Genomic DNA, 22,379 nt, shown 5'->3' on the forward strand with positions numbered 1-22,379 from the left:
AATAAAATCATAATTAGGGGCCAGCCTCATGGCGTAGTGGTTAAGTTCCCGTGCTCCACTTTGGCGGCCCAGGGCTCGCCAGTTCAGATCCTGGGCGCAGATCGACACACTGCTCATCAAGCCATGCTGCGGTGGCATCCCACATAGAAGAACTAGAATGATGTCCAACTAGGATATACAACTATGTACTGGGACTTTGAGGAGAAAAAAAAAGAGAGGAAGATTGGCAACAGATGCTAGCTCAGGGTCAATCTTCTTCACCAATAAAATAAAATAAATTTAAAAAAAATTAATTGAATAAGTAAATAAAACAGGGCAATACAATAAAAAAGTAAAAGGATGAAAAAAGATAAAATATGCCAGTCCAAACAAAAGAAAACTAGTGTATCCATCTAATATCAGAAAGAGTAGGCACTGAGGAAAGAAGTATTAAGATTAATAAAGAGAAAGATTTCATGATGATAAAGCATCAGTTCAACAGGCATCAATTTATGCTCACAAGATAACCTCAACATACATAAAGCAAAAATTGACAGAATTAAAGGATATTTAGGCAAATTGACCATCATAGTTATTTAACATCTCTCTCCGCAACAGATAGAAAGAACACAGAAGATTAGTAATGATATAGATGATTTGAACAATACCATTAACCAACTTCACCTAATTGACATTTCTAGAATGATAAAACCAAAATTTGCAGAATGAACATCGGTTTCAAGTGCCCTTGGAACATTGATCAAGATACACCATATTCTGGTCTTTGAGTAAGTTACTACAAATTTCAAAAGAGTGAAATGACACAATGCATAATCTTGGACAATAATGGAACTAATCTGGACATCAATATCAGAAAAATAGCTAGAAAATCCTCCAAATATTTGAAAATTAAGACACACAAATAATCCATAGATGAAAGAAGAAATCACAGAGGATTTTTAAAAAATATTTTGAACTGAATAGTAATGAAAATAAGGCATACCAATACTTGTTGGAAACAGCTAAAGCAGTGATTACAGGGAAATTTAGAGCTTAAAAATACATATGCTAAAAGAAAAGATAATTGAAATTAATTCTCTAACTCTCCATGTCAACAAACGGAAAATGAAGTGAAAATTAAGCCCAAAATGAAAAAATAATGAAGATAAGTTCAGAAATGAATAAAAATAGCAGGCCAACCACAGGTACAAATGGCAAAGTGCCCAAGCTACATTGGGCATATGTGGTCACATAAATGACGGTGACCGGCTGTGGTCAGAAGGTGTGGGCTTTGGAAATAACAGAAACTGTCGTCTCAGCTCTGCCACTGTTTAGTGGCCTAACTTCAGGCAAATTAGTCAACTGTTCTGAGCTTCAGTCATTTAATTCGTAAAATGGGAGTAACACCCCTCAGAGTTGCTTGGAGGATGGAATTCAATAATATATTTCAATCACCTAACACAGTATCGGTCTAGCATATGTGAATTTCATCTTTTCCTCCCTTTCTTTCCTTTTGGAAAGAAATTACTCAGCTGGACATGTTCATTCATCAAGGCCTGTCTAGACAAATCTTAAAGGTACAGTCAATTCTATCCACTGACTCAAAGTGAATCAATTAAGCAAAGATTCAAACCACACAATAGGTTCGAATCGTTTCTCCAGAGTGTTCTCACTGAGTTTTCAAATTTAAAAATGACCACAGACACTATTAGAGAAAAGCCACACACCGGGCAACTAGAGTTTTAGTTCCACAGGCACTTCCATAACCTTTCGAACAGATGCTTCATTTTAACCAGTCTAAAAATAGCAGCATGCAAACGAGGACAGGCTGTTTCTGCATTTGTAATGTTCTTCACGAAATATGGAATGTGTTATGCACACAATATGGATCAATAATGAGTCAGATTTAGTCTTGCAAGACTCAGTTAAGGCCCTATTCATAAATGCAGACTATCTGTAAGTCAAAATATACCTAATTCCACTTTCACATGGTTAAGCTTTGGTCCAAGAAGAACTGGAATCACGTTACTGCGATCTAAAAGTGAAAAAGAAAAGAAGTGTGCGTTAGTGTTGCTTTGAGCTTCTCTAAGACAAACACGTGCTGTAGGAGGCTTAGTCCACATGACAAAGATTCTAATCGTCATCACTCTACAGTTCTTTAGTCATATTTTCATTAAATAATGGTTGCAGCTAATATTGTTTGCTGTTTTGCTTTCCAGAGCTCACACATCTGGAGGAAGCACGTTGAGTTTGGTTTTCCCTCAGTTCAAACCTGTGGCTTCTGCTCACCGCAGCTAAAAGCCAGAAGATGCTCATCCAGAGAGACAGCCAAACTTGCTGGCCTTGGAAGATGCAAAGTCACTGGGAAGCGCCTTTCTGCTCTGCCTTGGTTCCTTCATCTGCTCTCCTCAGCTCCTCACAGAGATTTACTGGGCGGAGTAGGCAAGACACTCCTCTCAGGAGCCCAACCCTCCCCTGGCAGGATACTGAAAGGATTGCCCCTTCAATTCTGTGCCCTGGAGGCCTCGCCGGCCTCCCCCTAGTCCTGGGCCTGCTGGGGTCCACACCTGTAGGCTCAGTTCTACTTCTGTTCCTGAGAGACTTCTGATACCTGACTGGAGGTACATAAATCTTCTCTGCCTCAGCTCCCATCTAGTGATGCTTTGGAAGTAAATAACCCCCCGCAGCCTCCCACTGAATGCTATAACACAACCTAGGGTGCTACTAACTGCAGAACTCTGAGAGTAACTATGGTCATACATTTACAGTGCTACGCAGTCAGGTTCTTGTTACTCCTATTATCAGCATTGGCAACTTTCTTCATGACCTGGACTATCCCCTCTAGTACATCCGGTGCCTCTGGGGCATTTACGTGTACTGTCCAGAGCAGCCCTCATGGGGCTTGCAGGCGCTCAGCAAACAGAATCCCTGATCATGAGGAGTAAAAGACGATTCAGGAGCTCTCCTGCAGCATCCACATCCTCCTAAGCTCTCTCAGAAAGTGCAGTGCTACGGAGTGAGGAGTAGAGAAGGGAGCGGAGGAATATGTGGGCAAGAACTGGAGAATGAAACCAGCGCAGCAAAACCCCAGGTTGAGTCAGCTCTGAGTTCCTCTGGGAATCAGCCTCTCCAGGCAGGCCTGGAATTCACGTAGACAGGCAGGAGGAGCTGGGATGCCTCCAGAGAAAAAAACTAACTTTCACATCTGAGAGTACCGAGGAGCATGAGGTGATTCAAGGACAAAGGGGCAGGAGGTGGTTTTGTGTAATGAAAATTGCTACTGACTACCTTTCTCTGTATTCATCTTTTTTGTCAGGAACTTTGGTAGGAGTCCTGGGAAGTGGCGGTGTAAAAGACATCTTTGGGAAAGGACATCGTTAAGAAAGGACACCATCTACTAAAACTTGAAGCAGATCACTGAGAATCCAGAGAAGCACCAGGTTTTTAAAACTGGTGTAAAGTGAAGGGTACGATCCTATGTAAGGTAAAGGAAAGAAGAAAACACCTCGGTGTATGCCCCTGACATGTCTAGTCTACCTATGAAGCTAATACCACAGAATCACAATGGCACAGAGATTGTCAGCAGTAGGAAGAGACATCACCAGATCAGCCAGAGCATGAGATGAAGAAAATGGCAGATGCCAGGCGGGATTCAAGAGGATTGTGATTCAAGGCAAGGGTGTTTACCACATGGTGGCTGAGAGATCTACATCCATGACCACGGGTGAACTGAAATAAAGACACAACATAAAGAAGGTTGGAGCTCAGAGTTCCACTGTCCTCAGCATGGGTCATGACATCTCCTGACTATCAACTTCAACTCTTAAGCTCTACATTTTATAAGAATGGTGGCAAACTTCATCAAATCCAAAGGAAAATCCAGGATGGTTAAGAGTCTAGACTTCTTGTTGAATGAGGCACAGCTGCAGGAACTGTTGCTGTCTCAACAATTCACTTGACAGACATGTAATGAGAACTGCTATGTGCTAAGTGCCACCTGTAAGTACAGGAGATGCCCAGATGAGGAAGAGAACCCAGTTCAATCCCTTCTTTCCAGGAGCTTCCCAGCCTAGTGACAGAAACAGACAAGTAATTCAATTCTAACAATCAGAAATAGAATGAGAGGCCACAGGAGCACAGACGAGGAGGGACTTTTTAGTTAAGTCCTGAAAGATACAGTTGGCATTCTCGAAGAAGACAAGGAAAATAAGATGGGTAGTTAAGGTAGAAAAACAACAGATGCAGCAGTGTGGGAAGGTGAGGAAAGACAATGGGAGAGGTAATAACAACAGAGCCGTCCATGTCCTTGCCACCATTCTCAATGCTTTACACACACTCAGTCCTCAAACTAACCCTGCGAGGGATGAACCATTACTGTCTTATTTGACTAATGAGGAATCTGAGGCAGAGAGAAACTAAGTAATTTCACTCACCCAAGATCACAAGCTCAGAGGGCCGTTGTGAGAATTGTATGAAATGATTCATTTAAAGTATTTGGTACAATTCCTGGCCTATAGCAAGCACTCTTGATCTTGGCTAGTCTTATTGCTCCCTCCAAAAAGGAAGGAAAGAAGAGTTGGGTAGGCAAAAAGCAAAGATGGATTGGGGGAGGTTGGTGGTGGTGGAAATGTCAAGAGACCAGAGATTTATATGAGATTAAAGAATATACATGGGAAAGTAAAACTGAAGAATTTAAGGTAAATATATAGAATTTAAGATGTTTGAGTTTAAGAATTTAGTTATGGGATTCTCAGGTTATGGGAATGCAGAATAATACCCCCCCAAAGTTGTTTACATCCTAATCCCCAGACCCCGTGAATATTACACCTTACATGGCAAAAGGGACTCTGCAGTGTGATTAAATTAAAGATTTCAGATGACAGTATACTGGATTATCCAGGTGAGCCCAATGTAATCAGGTCCTCATAAAAGGGAGGCAGATGGATCAGAGTCAGAAAAGATGTGATGAAGGAAGCAAAGATCAGAGAGAGATTTGAAGATGCTACGCTATTGACTGTGAAGGTGATGGAAGTGGCATGAGCCAAGGAAGGCAGATGGCCTCTAGAAGCTGGAAAAGGCAAGGAAACCTATTCTCCTCTAGAACCTCCAGAAGGAACACAATCCTGCTGAAACCTTGATTTCAGCCCAGTGAACCCATTTCAGACTTCTACCTCCAGAACTGTAAGATAATAAATTCATATTGTTTGAAGATGCTAAGTTTGTGGTAATTTGTATATTAGAAATACATGGTATATAGCTATATAAGTGGAGGTTGAAGCAAGGAGGAAAAATGTTGCAAAACAAAGGGGCCCATGATTTTGTTGAATGAGTCATCACAGGAGATGGAATGATGGAAAAGAATGTCAAGGGTATATAAGCCACCTATCTCTAAATACTGAAAGGAGCTGCTATTTTAAGAAGAGACGACACAATCTGTACAGGCAAACAAACCCCAGCAAGTGGAAGTTACAAGAAGGCGTATTTGGACTCAATGGAAAAAAAGACTTCTCAACAATCAGCTGTTATAATCTGGACTACCCTGCTGTGTGATTTGGTAATTTCCTTGATAGTTCCCAAGAAGGGAGTGAATGACCAATTATTGGCTGTGCCATAAAAAGGATATCTTCACTGGGAGAGCTTTAATGAAATCATCTCTAAGGTCTCTGTCACTCTAAACTCCCAGGCTTCAGTTTTTCCTTTATATATAGTCTGGGTTCATGATAAACCAGACTAATAGCCATTATCCCAAAATGCACTGCCCCTTTTCCCTGCCACACCTGTGCTCCTCATATCCTCTTATCAGAGCTCCCTTTCCCCAGCGTCTCCTCCTGCCTGCCCATCATGCTCAGCCTCTAAGAGCAGCTCAGAGCCTCCTGTGTCTGTTCTTCCTCTCTCCTCCCTCTGTGCCCCTTACACTTCACAGATGACTCCAGTTTCATATACTATGGTACATCTATGTGCCTTATCACCTATCCTGACTATAATCACATTCCTTGAGAATAGTATATTACTCATTTCATTTCATATTTCCCTGCTTCTCTTACCTCCCAAAATTTGGTATGGTTTATTGAATGTAGACATCCTCAATAAATATTTCTTGACTGAAAGCATATGCATAACAACAAAAGATTCCAAAAGTTACTCAAATACCAAATAAGAGAGCTGACTCATGGGAAGTTCACCTACATAAACTTTCATTTGCTACCCAAAAACATCTTTTCAGCACAGTGGATGATGCCAAAATGATTTTAACTCTTATATTTGAACTAGTGATGTGGTCGTAACTCCAACCAAGTTGCCTCTGGCTTCCCATACTGCTTTAGAAGGGAAAATAATATTCCCCTTTACTAAGATACATTTGTTTATTCCTGCTTCTCAAATTTCTCTTACCTCCAACTATAGTTATATTGAAGGTTTTGGTGACGTTAAACAGTTTTCCATTATGATGAAGGAAAAACACGCAGGTGTAATATCCCCGATCTTTAAACTCCGCATTCTTCTGTAAAAATGGATTTTTATTGTTCTCTATCTGTTCACAGTTCTGTTTTCAAAAAAACAAGTTAAAATATTTTAAGTAAAAGCAGGCTTATATTACAATAATTCAAATTTTTAAAGTTGAAGATTTTTAGGGAAAAGGGGAAACAGAATGGAAACTAGAAATTTCTGAGTAAATGTCCCAGTGCTTTGGCACTGCCTTTACTGGAACAACAAAATACAGTCCCACTACTGTTACTATCATTATCATTATTAATATATGCTGGGAAATAAAATATAGGGGGCACTGTAGCTGCTTTCATCATTTTCTTTCAATCTCTCTCTCTTTTACACACAAAGAGAGGAAGGGGACAGCAAGAGACAGCGAGAACACTACCATAAAAAAATCCCTGCTTGGGTCAAAACATTCCACACAAGTCTACTTCATAACACTTTTAGTCCAATTCTATGTACTCAGGACTACCCACCCTGAGAGTGGGTGGTGGTGGTGGGGACAGATTTACTCAGAGAACTGAGTACCTAGCAGACTACCCACCCCCTTGACGCCCCCCACCAGAAGGCAGTGGACTGATTAGAAATGCATCAAGAATATTCAAATCCATAGGCACATGCAAATATGTCTCTCTATCACAAATTTTCATATATGTCACAGGAATTGACAATAATAAAAAGTCACCTTCTTCAATCCAGTCACCTGTAGATAGGTTCTGAAACAATCTAAGAACCAGAAGGGGGAAACGGGAGCTGAATTGCTAACCTTGACTATGTGACACCGTTCCTGCAAATACTGAATGAAATAAACAATTTATAAGTTTTAAATGGTGTGCCGTTCTTAGTATCACGATGAAATCACAGACTTCTCCCTCACAGCTCTCAGAGCTGGTGACAACTGGGGCTAGGCCCCGAGGGAGCCTAGAATAGGCTTGTGACGCCCCTACATGTATACCTCACCTCAGGAAATTGTTTCTGTAGAAGCTAAACTTTTATAAACCTAAACTGGTTTTTTCCAAGGCATATTAAAATATCAAAGACTCTTTATTTTTATTTCCAATCAATTGCTTACTGATTTTGCTGCCTGTTCCCCTCCCCGCAGCTGGGTCAAAATCTGTAAACGGGCTGAGAATACTCAACTCTACAGTCAGTTATCTAGCTAAAAACATCCCCATTACATTTATTTTCTAAATTTAAATATCTGCATGTTGGGATTCCTTAGAACCCAGCACAATGAAGCTTTGAGATTTATATGTACTCTAAAATATTTGCACATTTGACAGGAAACAGAGTCAAGTCAACTCAGGACTGACTCAAAAGTTTAGAAAACATTTTGGGTAAGAGCTTCCTTGTAAAGTCACAAGTAAACACTATTCAAGCAAGAGGTACAAACAAAAGTTTCTAGGAAATCGTCGTCAGTAGGCGCAACTCTCCCAAGTTCTTCTGTTCAGACCGCCCTCTCTCACAGCTCTTCAGAGTTTCCACGAGAGCCACCCTTTTCAGGTTCTTTCTTCTATAGAAGGAATATAACTTGTGTTGTGTGTGTGCGTGTATGTGTGTATATTATGTGTGTGTGCACGTATGTTATACATATGTATATACATAATCCATGTGAGTGTACATATACATGTGCATATATAATCTCCATAGTATTGTCTAAGAGAGCTCCTACAACTCAACGAGCAAAAGGTACACCAACTGAAGGAAACAGACAAAGAAAACAGACAATCCACGAAAGAAGTAATATTAGGATGCAATAAATATATTAAAAATGTTCAGTCTATAATATGAAAAGAAATGGTGTAGGGGGAGGCACTGCAAGTTACTGAAATTCTGCATGTCATATTTTTAAATGTTCTAGAAGTATTACTTCCCAATGTGGTGAAGATGTGAGAAATCGGCATAGCTCTCTGGATAAGAGTTTGATACTGTGCATCGAAAGTCATAAACATGCTCATAGCCTTTGATCCAATAATTCTACTTCTAGGGATTTTGTTGAAGGATTAAATTATATATTCACCCTAAGACTTATAGGAACGATATTTCTTTTAGCCTTATAAATAATAGTGAAAAGTAGAAAACTAACAAAGTCCGATAACAGGATTAGTTAGATACAAGCATACAACACAACAGAATCCCACGTTTGGAAGAATGTTTAAAGACGTGGGAGAATAATCACAATACAATTTTTAGCAGATAAAAGCAATATACAAGCAATAAAAAATACCACCTTTTAATAGTAGACATTTACACAGAAAAACAACCAAAGTCTCTGGCTGGTGGAATTATGAGTGATTTCTGCTATATTCATTATTCATTTTTTCATCTACCAATTTTATAAAATGAACTCTTATATTCAGAAAAAATATATATACAATAGAACTTTAAATTTTAAATGTATGTGGCAGAAGCAAATGAAAATCCTTAAACCAGCATTCCTAAAAATTAATTTTTTGAAAGAGATGGAAGACGAAGGGAGGCAAGAGAGAGGAAGCGGTTAGCAGGAACTCTGTGACATGCAACTATGCGTAAGAGCTCATTACGGCAACCCCGAAGGGGCACCCAGCTCAGAGAGGCCAGCTGAGCTGTGTGGGGTCACACAGCCTGGAGGTTACGAGACCAAAATGGTCCACAGCCATCAGACCTTCATTTTGGAATTTTATTTTTTCTATCAAGTCTTAAGTGAAAATATTTTAAAAGCGTTACCTTATACAAGGATGTCCTATGGGCCAGTTTTTGATAGTAACTATGTTCACAGGCTACCTGCAAAGATTTTTTAACTTCCACAGTTTTACTAATTACTTGTTTTTCGGTAAAACAGCTCTGTTTACTTCTTCTGATGACACTTAATTTCCATTCATAAGAAGCATTCCTATGAAATAAAGGTTTAAACATATTTTATAATTAGTACAGAGACTTTGCAAATATCACCTTTTAGTAACCAATCCAATGAAATTTTTCCCTTATTTTTGTATAAAAAGACTCATTCACTGATGCCCAAACCCAGCTATGCCTCTTTTTGGTTTAGTGCGGCAAGAAATTTAACAACTGTCATGGGATGTGCATAGGGGGCAGTGAAAGAGAGAAAACTGAGCAGTCATAAACACACACACTCACACACACACACACACACACAACCTATCACAGACCATACACTATAGATGTCAGGACAGAAATGGGTAAAACTTGAGTGATCTTTGAAGATGGACAAGTTCAGAAATTCTTAACCCAGGATGAGAGAGTGGCGGTGGTTTCATAAGCTCTATAAACAAACTCCTGAACTTGTTTTCCAAAAGTCTGCATATACACATTGGGTTTTATGATTTCTCAGGGCAATTGATTTTAATCCTCTTCTCTTAACTGTTGAGTAAACCAACAGTAAACTCTTAGCATAATTGTATCAGCGCTTTAAGTGCCTTACTAAACAGAAGCTAGTTTGAACACAGTTTACTGTTGTTCTGTCTTCTGATTAGAAATTAGTAACCTAGAAGAGGAAAAAAGTGGAATGGTGTTTTAAAAAAGGAGCTTTTAAGAAAGGAAACATTTGCAATCTGATGTTTGCTTCAACTGCACAAGTGAAATATATCGATCCATACACTAAATGCAACAGACCTGTGTTGTTAACTTGTCTTGTGTGCCTGACAATTTTGTGCCCACTGTAGGCTTTTCAGGTTCCCCTTTAAGTCTGCAACAGGATGGAAGGAAGACTGGCATTCATTGAGTTCCAGGAATTGTACCACGGATATGCAATGGAGACAATTATTTTCCTTATGTGAGATGAGAAAGCTAAACTTCAGGCAAAGGTCAATAACTTGCCCAAGGTCACACACCTGGCAAGCAATAGGGCCAGGACGCAAACGCACATCAGTTTGGTGCTAAAGGCCAGGAGTGCTTTGCACAATGCTACGCTTTCATAATCAATGTGAATCCTGCCCTTCTCCTTGGGTATGAAAGTATACAAGATTGGCCAGCACTGGGTGAGTTGGGGGGAGGGGGGTGGCGGGGGTGTTCACAGGGTTCCTAAAGGTTAAAGACAGTGAGTCAGTGGCCATGGAACATAATAGAGCTACCTGACTCTTGGAAAGGATTCAGAATCCCATTGGCAGCATCCTCTTCTCAAGTGTGTTTGTAATGTTTCCCTGATCTCAGCCTTGCTGAGCTGGACAGAGATCTATTTCCGGATCTCTCTGTCTTGTTGCTTACAAAGAATAGGGCGCATGCATATTCCCATTTTATCAGGCCATATTGTTCTCTGCCTCTGCAGTCCTCAATTCCTAACACTCACCAAATACTGACTGGTGGAAAACCTCCATGTCCAAGACGCCACACTGCAAATGCTGAAACAAGCAGCGCACTGTACTTGCTGTGGGAGCTCAAAGGCTAGTGTGAAGCTGAGGCCAACAAAGCCAAAGCCGTGACCCAGAGGGCAGCCCATTCTGATTACAAGAGCCACTCCTGGCCACACACAGAAGGGATTTGAGAAGGTCTAGCCCACTCCCCTGAGGCCTCTTACCAAGCCAGCCTTGCTCTTCTCAGCCTACAACCTGATTATAAGACTTACGTGTGTGCTTTTCTCTCTACCCTCATTTCTTCGCCCTGTCATTGAAAACTCTCTCTCCTGCATCCCTCTGTCTTCACGGATTTCCTCCTTAAAATCTAATCTGACAAAGTGATTTTCACTGCAGGATTAAAGTTTCGGTCTCCAGGGGCATTTGATCATTAGCAATGGATTCCTGAAAAATTGAAGGATTACAGTTCAAAGGAGGGATTCCAGGAGTGGAGTCTGGGCATTGACAGATCCCAGATGAACTACAAAGCCTCACTCACCTAAGACAGTGCACACAGGCAAAGATGCGCGTGTGCACACACACACACACACACACACACACACACATGCCTCTGTGGTAAACACAGGAACCTGTTCACCAGTTGCACTATATTTGAAAAAGTCTGTATCTTCAGTGCTCCTGGATGTCCAAAACAACCTGCTCCCGTGTACCCTCCCATTTATTTTCAAAATTACTGTCAAGGCTGCTCCTCCCACCACCACTTTTGTCTCATGTTATTCATCAGCTTCCAACACCCTCCAAAGTTCACCACCACAGCCTTCGTGAGCCATCTCATTTCTCGTGCCCTCTCCTGTCCTCTTCCGGTCCCTCCACAGCTCTCCGACATCCTCCCTCTATCTGATGATTCCACTTTTTCTTCCCAGGCTGTCCCCTCCACCTTTCATATCAGAAAGACAGTTAATGCTCTTTGTCCCCATCTTCCTCCAAGTGACATTCCGAGGTGACTAGCTCTTCCCTTCAGTTTGCTCTTTCTGTCCTCTCCAGAACACTTTGTTCATTGAAATCATGCCGTTACTCATTCAGGATTAGGGACATGTTCTCTTTTCTCTACCCCATTTGTGAGCATTCATCCTTCCTTAGCTTGGTGTGAAAAGACCCAGTTGTGACCCATTTCTGAAATCATCTCTCTCAAAAGGTCATCCCTCTCATAAAATTCATGGGTTAAAAAAAGAGTTCTTAAATTTCTTTTTCACTCCTGGGAGTTCCTACATACAAAAACAAACCAACATGACCTCATTTTGTGCAAAACCACAGGAGTAATATCAAGGTTTCACTGTGATATCTCACTCTGCTTTCAACGGCACTGTCGATAACGATCAGGACTCTCTCCAGAAGCACTCATGAAAGAAATCTACTATATCCGACAGCACACCGTCACCATTCGCCTGGCCCTGAGCTACTTTCTACAGGGCAGTTTCAAATCCTTATAAAAATACATACATACACAAACACACACATACACACACATACATGCAAGTATACATACATAGGCACACATACATATGCATACACACACATATATATTCATACGTATACATGCACACATACATATATACATACACACATACATACCCAAATACATACATATCATCACTAATGAACCAGATAAATACTATGGCATCAATGTTCTCACTAACAGTCCATCACATAGAAGATTCCTTGTTCCAGCTACTCCTTCTCAAACTCACCAAATCAAGTTGAGTAATAATCATGACACGATCAGTTGGTTGCTCTCATTTCATAGAACTTATGGTTCTTATTAGGGGTCTCCTGGCAGACTCGGGTCATGTCACGAGAAGCTGTGCAAAGCCCCTTCTGTGCTCCCCTCTTCCACTGCCCCAGCTGTAGGTTTGTGATTGGTTACCAAACACACACACCCTTCACTAGCACTGCCACCTGGCTCTCAATAGACCCCTGAAAACTGGCGTAGGATGTGTCTACACCAATTCCAACCCCTCTCCCCAGCCTGAGAATACCACTCAAGAAGCTGACCCCAGCCCCCCTCACCACATGTTCACGATACTATGAAGCCCTAGCCATTTATTTAATTTAACTAACAGCTCTAGATTACAGGAGCAGGCGAATTTTGAAATGAATTTCATTCAGTCTTCACTTATCTTTGGCAAGGTTTCCCTAAAAGGAAATAATATTAGGTAATCTCCTTTCATTAAGATCACTAAGAAAATAAACACAGGGCGGTATTTAATTTAATCTTTCAATAATGAAGTATTTCTTTTATGTCGTAGGAAGAGTTGGGAGGGAAAAATGCATGGATTATCCGACCTTTCAGAGTGCTGTACATTTGATTTGCTGAATGAAGTCCAAGAGTGTGATGAGACAGACTAACACAGAGAAGGTGTACTCACCCCATTTGGAAAGAGTAAGACCCACTGTCATCCGACTCAACTGGCCAAAACTCCAGAACATAACCCCGCAGAGTAATTCTGGGTGAACTGCTTGAGCTTAGCTCCTTGGGTCCATGTGACCCACTGCTTTTGTACCATTTTATGGCGGCCGTTTCATTCTTAGGCTCAGATGAAGAGAAGCAGTATTTCAGATAGAAAGGTTCCCCTTCAACTGCAGTAATTCGAGGACGTGAAGTACAAGTTTCTTCAAAAAATTAGCAAAGTAAAAGAAAAAGAACAAAAACAGAATGACACAGGTAAATTTTTGTGCTTTCCTAATGCATTAGGTGAAGAAGCTGGTACACAAGAAAGTCCTGAGAAATCTCAGTGTCTCAGTCCTATGGGTTCTCTGATTTTAGGGTCAATCTTTCTAACACTCAGACACTTTCAGAACAGAAATGGAGATAAAACTTCCAACAGCTTCTCCCAGAAAGGAAGGTACCAGAACTTAACCTACCATAGCTAGAAGACAGATAAATGCAGTGTAATCTCTTAAAAGAAGATGTTACACATACTTCCTCATAAGAAAAGCCACAGAAGTCACAGTGTTGCCACACCTACCTCAAAACATCTCTAGCTGAGGAGTCTCCATGGAAAAGAAAACAAGAAACCTAGAGCCCTCAGAGGTTTTCAGCAGCACCATCAGCAGTCTCACCTACCTTGCTCTCAATCAGCCTCCCTAAGCAGTCCCTGGGCAGGTGTGGGGATGGTTGAAGGTGCTCCTGTGCAGCTTAGAGTGTGTGTAAATCTCTTCTTTCTCTAGGTTATCCATGTGAGCAATCAAGAATTGATTAATATAATATCGCTCAAAATCTGGATATCTGTCACTTCCTTCATTGGGCTCTCTCTCTCATCCTCCCTCTTTCTCAACTAACCCAGATACTCTGGCTTTGGAACTTTCTCAGATCCTTTCAGCTACACAAGGTTGTCATTCCCCTCCTTTTGCACTTCTGGTAGTTCGAAGTCAGCATTAATGGGCCTTTCCCACATCCTGTTCTCTGGCGGCTCCAGGGTGCCCTTGAACCACATTTTGAGAACGAGAATCTTTAAACTGAGCAGAGCATTTCTCTGAGGGCATGGAGAAAATGCCTTCTTTATAGTTAGGTTTTATTTCTCAAAGCAACTGTCTGGTTTTAATTCAATGTTGTTAAACACAACATAAAAAGGAAGTAGTTCAGATAATAGATGCTTTCTTTGAAAACATGGATGTCAAATCTACCTCAAAGCACAAGAGTTAACGAACATCAACTTTGCGTTTGGTGGCGTTAGGGAATCTCTATTTCACTCTGCAGTGCTTCAACACAGAACGTGTGATACAAGTGTAAACGTGGGTGTTACTTTTTAACTTTACTTTTTAAACGGCACCCAAAAGGATGGTAGGTTATAAACAGTTTAATTTATTTTCCTGTTTTAGAGATATAATATACATAGAATAAAGTGCACAAATCATACAATGTGTGCTCTTTGGTGTCTGGATTCTTTTGTTCATTACTGTGTCTGTGACAGGCATCACACAGCAGCGATTTGTTCTTTTTCATAGTTATGTAGTATCCGATTGTGTTAGGATTTGACAATTTATTTATCCATCCCATGGGTGTTGAACATTTGGGTTATTTTTAGGTTTTGGCCAGTCTTAAAAAAGCTTCTGTAAGCAGCTGTGCCTGTGTTGTGATAGACACATGTCATCATCCCCCTCTGAGAGAAGTGATCATTTGAAGAACCCAAATCTGGAAGACATACTCCCCAGGAGTGGGAGATTGACAGTTGAAAGTTCACACTTCGTGAGAAGCTAGTGGCTTCACATATCTAATCTCATGTTTAACGCTATAGACTTTGTTGATTAGAAATGGTTTTTGATTGGAGAAAGGAGTGGAGTTCAAGGTGTAGGGAGTGTCCAGAACAGGGACTCCCGATCTTACGTGAACAGAGTGCAAGAATCCAGCAGGGTCAAGTACCATCATTCCAAGTACCCTTTGGAATGATGTCTGTGTTTGGAATTGCCTCGAGTTTGGACAATAGTAGGATGTTGTCATTTAACTTCAATTACGTTAAGTAAATCCTACACACAGAATATAATCATGTCTGCCTAGAGCCCTTCAGCACAGGTGCTCTTCAAATGGCTGTTTTTAAGACTGAACCATGGGTTTCCATTGGAACCTAGAAGCAAGGGTATTAGTGTGTGTGCATAGAGCAGGGACCCAGAACACACACTTTCCTGCACCTTGTGTTTTCACTTGGCAGGCTGACAGGATTATTCCATATCAAAAAGAGCAGAACTACCTCCTTTCTCTAACGTCTGGGTAGCAGTGTATCGTATGGATCTCAACAATACATGGACCCACTAGTAAATATACCCAAATACTAGGCCTGAGTTGTTTGAAAGTATCAGTAACTTAACTCCATCATCTCTTCAGCAGAAATTCTCAAAATAGGGGATACTGACTCATGTGTTTCCCACTCCTAGATAATAGATCAAGGCAAACCAATATTTGTGCCCCCACTTTCTCCTCCAAAGCCTGAGAGAAGCTTGCTAATCAATCATGGAACTCTTCTCCAGTGAATCCTGATGAGGCCTCAAAATCCTTCTCAATAAATGTCTCCAAGCATCACTGCTAATAAATTAAAATTGGTGTCTGACTCCTGACCTAAAGACTGCTTGCTTTCCCTGGTTTGGGCAGTCTCTTTCTTATGGATTCCCTCTAACTCTATTGTTCTCGTTAAGATCTGTAAGGTATTCCCACTCACTTTTTTCCTTACCTAAATAACGAGATGAATCTTTGCCTTCATTTCAGGGAGGAAATAATGTGTGTAAAACTTTCTAAAAATCAATAATAAAGAAGGCTGTGACTTCTTAAATTTCAAATAAGAGTAAGCAAATTTTCATTCAGATAAATGTAGTTTATTTCAGGATACAAGTTTTCACACCCTGCTCTCTCTACAAACTCAGATTGCTGAATGTTTTCTTTTTAGTTATCCCATATGAGTCTTGGCTTGATCCCATTCCTATGAATCTTTTATTCTCTATGGCAGGAAGACCAAATGGTTGGCAACTTTATAAAGTAAAATGCAAAATCATCAACTTTCATAAATTCAGCATCTTCAGTAGCCACCTCCACATAAAACCTTGGTATTCCCTCCAGACTACCAATGAAGTATGTTTGTGAATGATTACAATTACTTACCTGAGGTGCTTATAAACATAAGGACAAAAAGTGTCAAGGCTATTTCTCTATGACGCATGTTTAGGATTCTGTTTCAACTGTTTCTCTGGAAAACAGAATAAGACAGGTTCAGCCACAATTTTCAGACAAAAGCATACCTGTCTTATGAAGGAGGTTTTCAAAAATCTTCTGGCACATAGACCTTTAAAAAATCAGCCCAGTCAATTTTATATCCCTTAATATAGTCACTGACTATTCTCAGAACTTTCAGCCACATAGAGTTGATAAACTTCAAGGCACTGAATTCCGGCATCCAGAAGAAATTGCTAATAATGCAATTTTCTATTATAAGAGAGTCTGATGTATTTTAGGCCTGGTCTACTAAATCTTCCTGCCAAGGTCAAAGTTGAGGACAACAGTGTTTCCAGAATATCTGCTACTCTATGAAGAGACAATCTGTGATATACTAAGATATTTATAGCAGTTCTGCCCATGAAGAAGTGTGTGTGCGTGTGTGTGTGTGCACGCGTGCGTCTGTGTTCCAGCTGCTTTTTTCTCTCAACACATAAAAATGCTCATCACAATCTTCATTTGCGGGTTGAGTTTTTAAATATCCATCTTTCTTCTTCAGAACTAAGTTATTCGTAAGTTAGGAACCAAGTCTATTTTTCATCACTGTATCGCTAAAGGCCAGCACAATGCCTAGCACATAGTAAGCACTCGTTAATACTTGCTAAGAGGACTAGGTGTGTGGATGTGCGTGCATGTGTCTGCACTCACATGCCCATATGTGTTTATTTAAGGAAATGGAGAAACAAAGCAAGAGTTTCCTATACTCTAGATGCCGAGTCTACAAGGACTGAACGAATTCAAATTTGTGTTGAATTTCAATCCCACTCCAACCCATCTTTTGCCCTACTAATTACAAATTTAGAGAGTGCAATAGGAGACGAGTGCAGGCGGGCTCATACACCGAGTCTGAATATTTCATAAACAATCCCATGTTCCTTGAATATAACACACCTAGCTCCACTGGGTGGAGGCAGCACAGCATGATGGAAAGAGCTTGGTTTCTGGGGCACACAAACCTGAGTTGGCATTCAGGTTTGAGCCCTGAGAAGCTGTGCAACCTTCAGCAAGTTACATAAAAGTCTCAGAGTCTATTTGCTCAACACCAAAATGGAGATGATAAGAAGGCCTATCTCTAAAATTAATGAGCAATTAAATGAGCTAATTCTTATGAAGGCTTCTTGGGGACACAGTAGCCTCTTCGCCCCAAATAGCACTCTCACCAACTGCCACTCACGTCCCATACAAAAAAAGGGACTGTTAATGCCCAAATCCTAGATGAAGTTTAATGGCTGAGCTGCTAAATCATTAACATCAATCCTTAGGAATAATACTACCAAGCATTTGATGTAATTTCCCAGAGATATAATCAATAATGTAAAGACAAATGGATAAGTATGTATGGAAACTACTAACTGTACATAACCAAACTGGAATATTTCCATGGTTTGAAATCAACCCCCTGCCCACACACACACACATTACCAACTCTACTCTCTTATCTCGAATAGAAAGAAAAGTGTTGTTTCCTCTGGTTAAGGTTTACACAGTCTTGTAAAGGACACTGTTGGTTTTTCGGTTTTGGGTTTTTTTTTAATTTTCAAGATGTACTAAGAGGTAAAGTTATTATGTGATAATTCAGCATTCTGATGAGCGAGCTCCGAGTTTCAATATGAAACATGTTAAGATCCCAGTATACAAATTAGCTGAAATTTGCACCACTCTCTGGGTGTGTGTACATAAAATTTTCACTTACTGTGGGTTTAAAAGATTAAGATATTACATAATGAAATTCATTTTCAAAAGAAAAGCTATTCTGAGAAATGTCGTAGATACCCTAGAAGTATTAATGAAATACATGTAGGAGGATATAAATATCAAATTTCTTGCATGTAGGAAATTTGGGGGTATTTTTCTAGTGTTATGTTTCATATTAATATCATTTTTTGCCTTTCCATAATTTTTAAATTTCCTTCCTCTTCCTTTTCTTTCTGTTTTTAATTTTTCTTGTTTCTAAAGTAATACATGCACATTATAGGACACTTATGAAGTGAAGAGTGAAAAGAATAAAATAATCTCAACATGCCTAATACTTTAGCATGTTTTCTTGTGCTTTTTCTATATATTTTCAAATAATTAAGATGATGTTTAAATAACTTCGTATTCTGTATCTTACACTTAATAAATGAGCATTTTCTTATGTCACAAAAATCTCTTTGTTAACATCATTTTAATTGCCACATAATATTCATTTGTATGGATACATTATAATTTACAAGATGTACTTTATTATAAAATAACTCCAGGAGAATGTTCTTGTGTAAGGCAGTTTGGATCAGTTTGTGGAGCATGGCCTCTGGTCCCAGACTGGCAGGATCTGAATCCTCATTCTACTCTTTACCAGCTGAATAACACTGGGCCAGTCACTTACTCTCTATGCCTCAATTTCTTCATCCATGAAAGGGAATAGTAATCCTACTTCCCAGAGCGGAGGTGCAGACTACATGAGTTACTATTGCAAAGCCAACGTCAGTCACTTAAATGTTAGTTGTTATTATTTATTCACACTTCTCACTATTTTCTTGGTGCTACACATGGCAGTGCAATCTATGAGTCAAAGAATACATTTTGCACATCATAAATGCATCCTGCCAAACTGGATTGCAAAGATGTTGTCATAATTCATACTCCCTCAACAGTACAAGATAATATTCACCTACCACTCCCACACAAGCATTGAGCATTCTCATTCTTTAAATCTAATTAGATGTTCAAATTGGTAAAATGGTATCTCATGGTTTTCTTAATCTTCATTTCTATTGGTATAAATGAGGCAAAATATTAATCATGTAATTTTCAGCTATTTTATTTCCATGTTTATGAACTATCTTTCTTTATTTTTTCTGAGGAAGATTGTCACTGAGTTAACATCTGTGCCAGTCTTCCTCTATTTTATGTGGGATGCCACCACAGCGTGGCTGGATGAGCAGTGCTAGGTGCACACCCAGGATCTGAACCTGCGAACCTCAGGCCTCTGAAGAGAAGCAGGTGACCTTAACTGCTGCCCACTGGCCCAGCCCCTGATGAACTACCTTTTTATGCCTTTGTCCAGCTCTTAGATGTTTAGCTAGTCTTCCAACTTATTGTTTAGTTTACCTTTTCCCTCTTTCGATATTTTAACATATGGAAGGTTTTACATGTAGGCAGTCACAGCGACCATTCTTTTGCTTTAAGATTTTCCGTTACTTTACCTTTAGAGCATTCCTGTCTCCTGAGTGCTCAGAGAGATACTTATCTACGTTTTCTTCATTTTTATGGCTTAACTCTTTTTTACCCTTAATTTTTTTCATCCATTAACAATTAATTTTCTTGTTTAGTCTGAAGATATGGTCTAACCTCCCTTATTTTTCCCAAATAGCTACTAACTACTCCTCTATCATTAATTAAAGAGCCCTGTCTTTCCTTTACAGTTCGTTGATACTGTAATTACAATGCACAGGTCCTTCCTGAGCACTCCACGGGAAATTTAACACAGCATGTTAGCTAACGTGGATACACACAATCATGCACATGCACACTCACTCACACACACACAGACACACACCACTCACTCTCTAATCTCCCATCTTGCTTTGCTTTTCCTATTCATAGCTCTTACCACTAACTGACTTACTCTCATTTCCTGTCTGTTTGCTTGCTTGTTATTTGCTGAATTAATGAATGCGTGAAATTCATTCTACACAGTTTGGAGCCTTAGGCGATCATCTGAACCACTGTTACATCCGCATAACCTTCTCCCTATGAAATTCTTCTTAAATCACGACCTCTGAGAAGTAAGTCTTAACAACTGATGCAAAGTCTAGGGCACTCATTCTCACCTGGAGCTTTAAAAACAATAATGATGCCTGGGGTCCACTCGGACACCTGGAATACAGCCTGGACATCCTGATTTATAAGAATCCTCCAGGTGTTTCTAACACGCAGCCAAGGGAGGGAGACACTCATCTAGGGGATTTATTTGTATACTTAAAAGTAAATTTAATAATCTTAAATATATATTTAATATGTAAGATGTGTTAAATATATGTGCATCGAAATGTATGTATATGTGTATGTATGTAGGTATGCATGTGCATACACATACACAAACATAAAGAATACTCACAAACTTCACCTGAATCACCCAAGAACATGACTATTTTCTAAATGAAAAAGATTCTCTTCCAAAATTTGCATGACCTAGGGCGAGGGTCAGATACACACTGACCCCCCTCTCGGAGCCTTGAGGTAACACAGTGCAAGGCCCCTCCATAGAGTCCGAATAGTCATCTCCTGAGCCCCTGGTTCTGCCCCGCTGCCCTTGTTTACGGGCCTCCACCCGGAGCAAAGTACGCATTTTCTAGAAAAAATAATTCGCAGAAACCCATAATTATCAGGCCACGTCGAAGATCTTCCTGACAAGGAACCTGAGACTTGGCCGGGTGAAATGGTCAAGTCCAGATTATAGAGTTATACTGACTCACATAAACAGGTGTAGACTGCCTCAATGTATATGACTGTTATTAGCAAACATGTCACTGAGCACCTCGTAAGATAAACTGCCCTGATGAAAATCACAACACCAGTGGTTTTTTAAACCTAATTCTTTCTCTACAGTGTTCCTTGCACAAGTGTTTCACTCAGCCTCTGAGATGATAAAACAACCAAACGCAAAGGGAAAAATGTGATCTTGGATGTAACACACACACACGTACGTGTGTGCACATGCACACACACACTTCCACTCTAAGAAAAAAAGAATTTATGTTGAATTAGGTTTCTCATCTGCAAGGCCAGGAAAATCATTCCCTCTCATTGTCCTTGTCACACACATGTCTGCTGTTACTGTCCTTAGGCTTTCCCCCATCACCCAAGCATGAGCTGGTCCTCCACCCGGACCACCCTACCCACTTCTCCTAGAAGCTGCCGGGGTCCTGCAGGCCTTGCAACTGGCCTCAACAGTTGCCATCTCAAGGAAGCTCTCCAACTGCTGCTGCCCCCACAGCCTTGGTCCAAGCCTGCACCCCAATGAGTGCCCCTTACTCCAGGCTCACTCTGACTCCCTGGTGGTTTCCCTGTGGATGGGGACCCTGCCTTCTCACTGTGCTCCTAGCCGGTTGTTCTTAGCCTTTGTATTTGTGATTGTTTCAGGGGGGAGGTGACACTGCCCCAGAACCCGCACAAACCCAGTTTCCCCCAAAGCTACGCCCTCCCAGCCCATCCAAAGCCCTTGGGTTGAGAAGTGTGCCCCAGGTCCTAGCACTGCGTAACGCCGATTGGGTGTTTGCTGAGGTCCCAAGAATGCAGCAAGGGAAGAGGGTGAAATTAATACAGTCATCTGAGGTGTCCACACCTGACTGGGCTGACCCGGCCATTAACTTGTCTGATAACTACGAGGCAACCTGTCAGTGGTTCTGACTCCTGGAGGCATCTCAGATCAAACACCGAGGTTTTGGGATCAAGAGAATTTAGGTGTGAATCTGGGATCTATTACTTAGTGGCTGGATGCCCTTCCATAAATTACTGCACCTCTCTGTGCTTTGGTTCCCCTCCTTTCATTGAGGTTCATAACAGTGCCTACTTCATTTGGCCTGTAGGAAGGTTCGGTGACTCACACTCCCATTTATGTGTGTGTCAGTGTAACTTTCTATAATCTGTTAAGAGCATCTAGAAGCTTCCTACAAAGTGTCAGACACACAGTAAGTGGTTAATAAATGAAAACTATCACCTACTTTAACTGTTCTTACCTTTCCAGAAAAAAAATTGGGAATGTTTTAACCTCCAAAACTATACTATCAGGGAAAGTTGATGAGGCTGTGTCACCAATTATTCATGTGTATAAACTCAACATTTAAAATTACACACACACACAAATAGGTACACAGGACGGC

At 40.5% G+C, this 22,379-nt stretch overlaps 1 protein-coding gene across 2 annotated transcripts in view; it reads right to left on the reverse strand.

The window, feature by feature from the left end:
* Positions 1 to 22,379, reverse strand: part of IL18R1 (interleukin 18 receptor 1) — a 40,871-nt gene that overhangs the window by 17,444 nt on the left and 1,048 nt on the right. The window contains exons 2-6 of one of the 2 annotated variants that reach the window (XM_008537410.2): positions 16,402 to 16,486; positions 13,181 to 13,424; positions 9,172 to 9,337; positions 6,370 to 6,520; positions 1,952 to 2,014 (exon numbers count right to left, since the gene is read on the reverse strand). In XM_008537410.2, coding sequence (XP_008535632.1) covers positions 1,952 to 2,014; positions 6,370 to 6,520; positions 9,172 to 9,337; positions 13,181 to 13,424; positions 16,402 to 16,459 — 682 coding nt within the window. In that variant the 5' untranslated portion in view covers positions 16,460 to 16,486. Of the gene's footprint in view, positions 1 to 1,951; positions 2,015 to 6,369; positions 6,521 to 9,171; positions 9,338 to 13,180; positions 13,425 to 16,401; positions 16,602 to 22,379 lie in introns of those variants that run through there. The other variant, XM_070573394.1, reaches the window with a different exon arrangement.

The sequence above is a fragment of the Equus przewalskii genome, chromosome 14 (genome assembly GCF_037783145.1).
Source record: "Equus przewalskii isolate Varuska chromosome 14, EquPr2, whole genome shotgun sequence".
Classification (NCBI taxonomy): domain Eukaryota; kingdom Metazoa; phylum Chordata; class Mammalia; order Perissodactyla; family Equidae; genus Equus; species Equus przewalskii.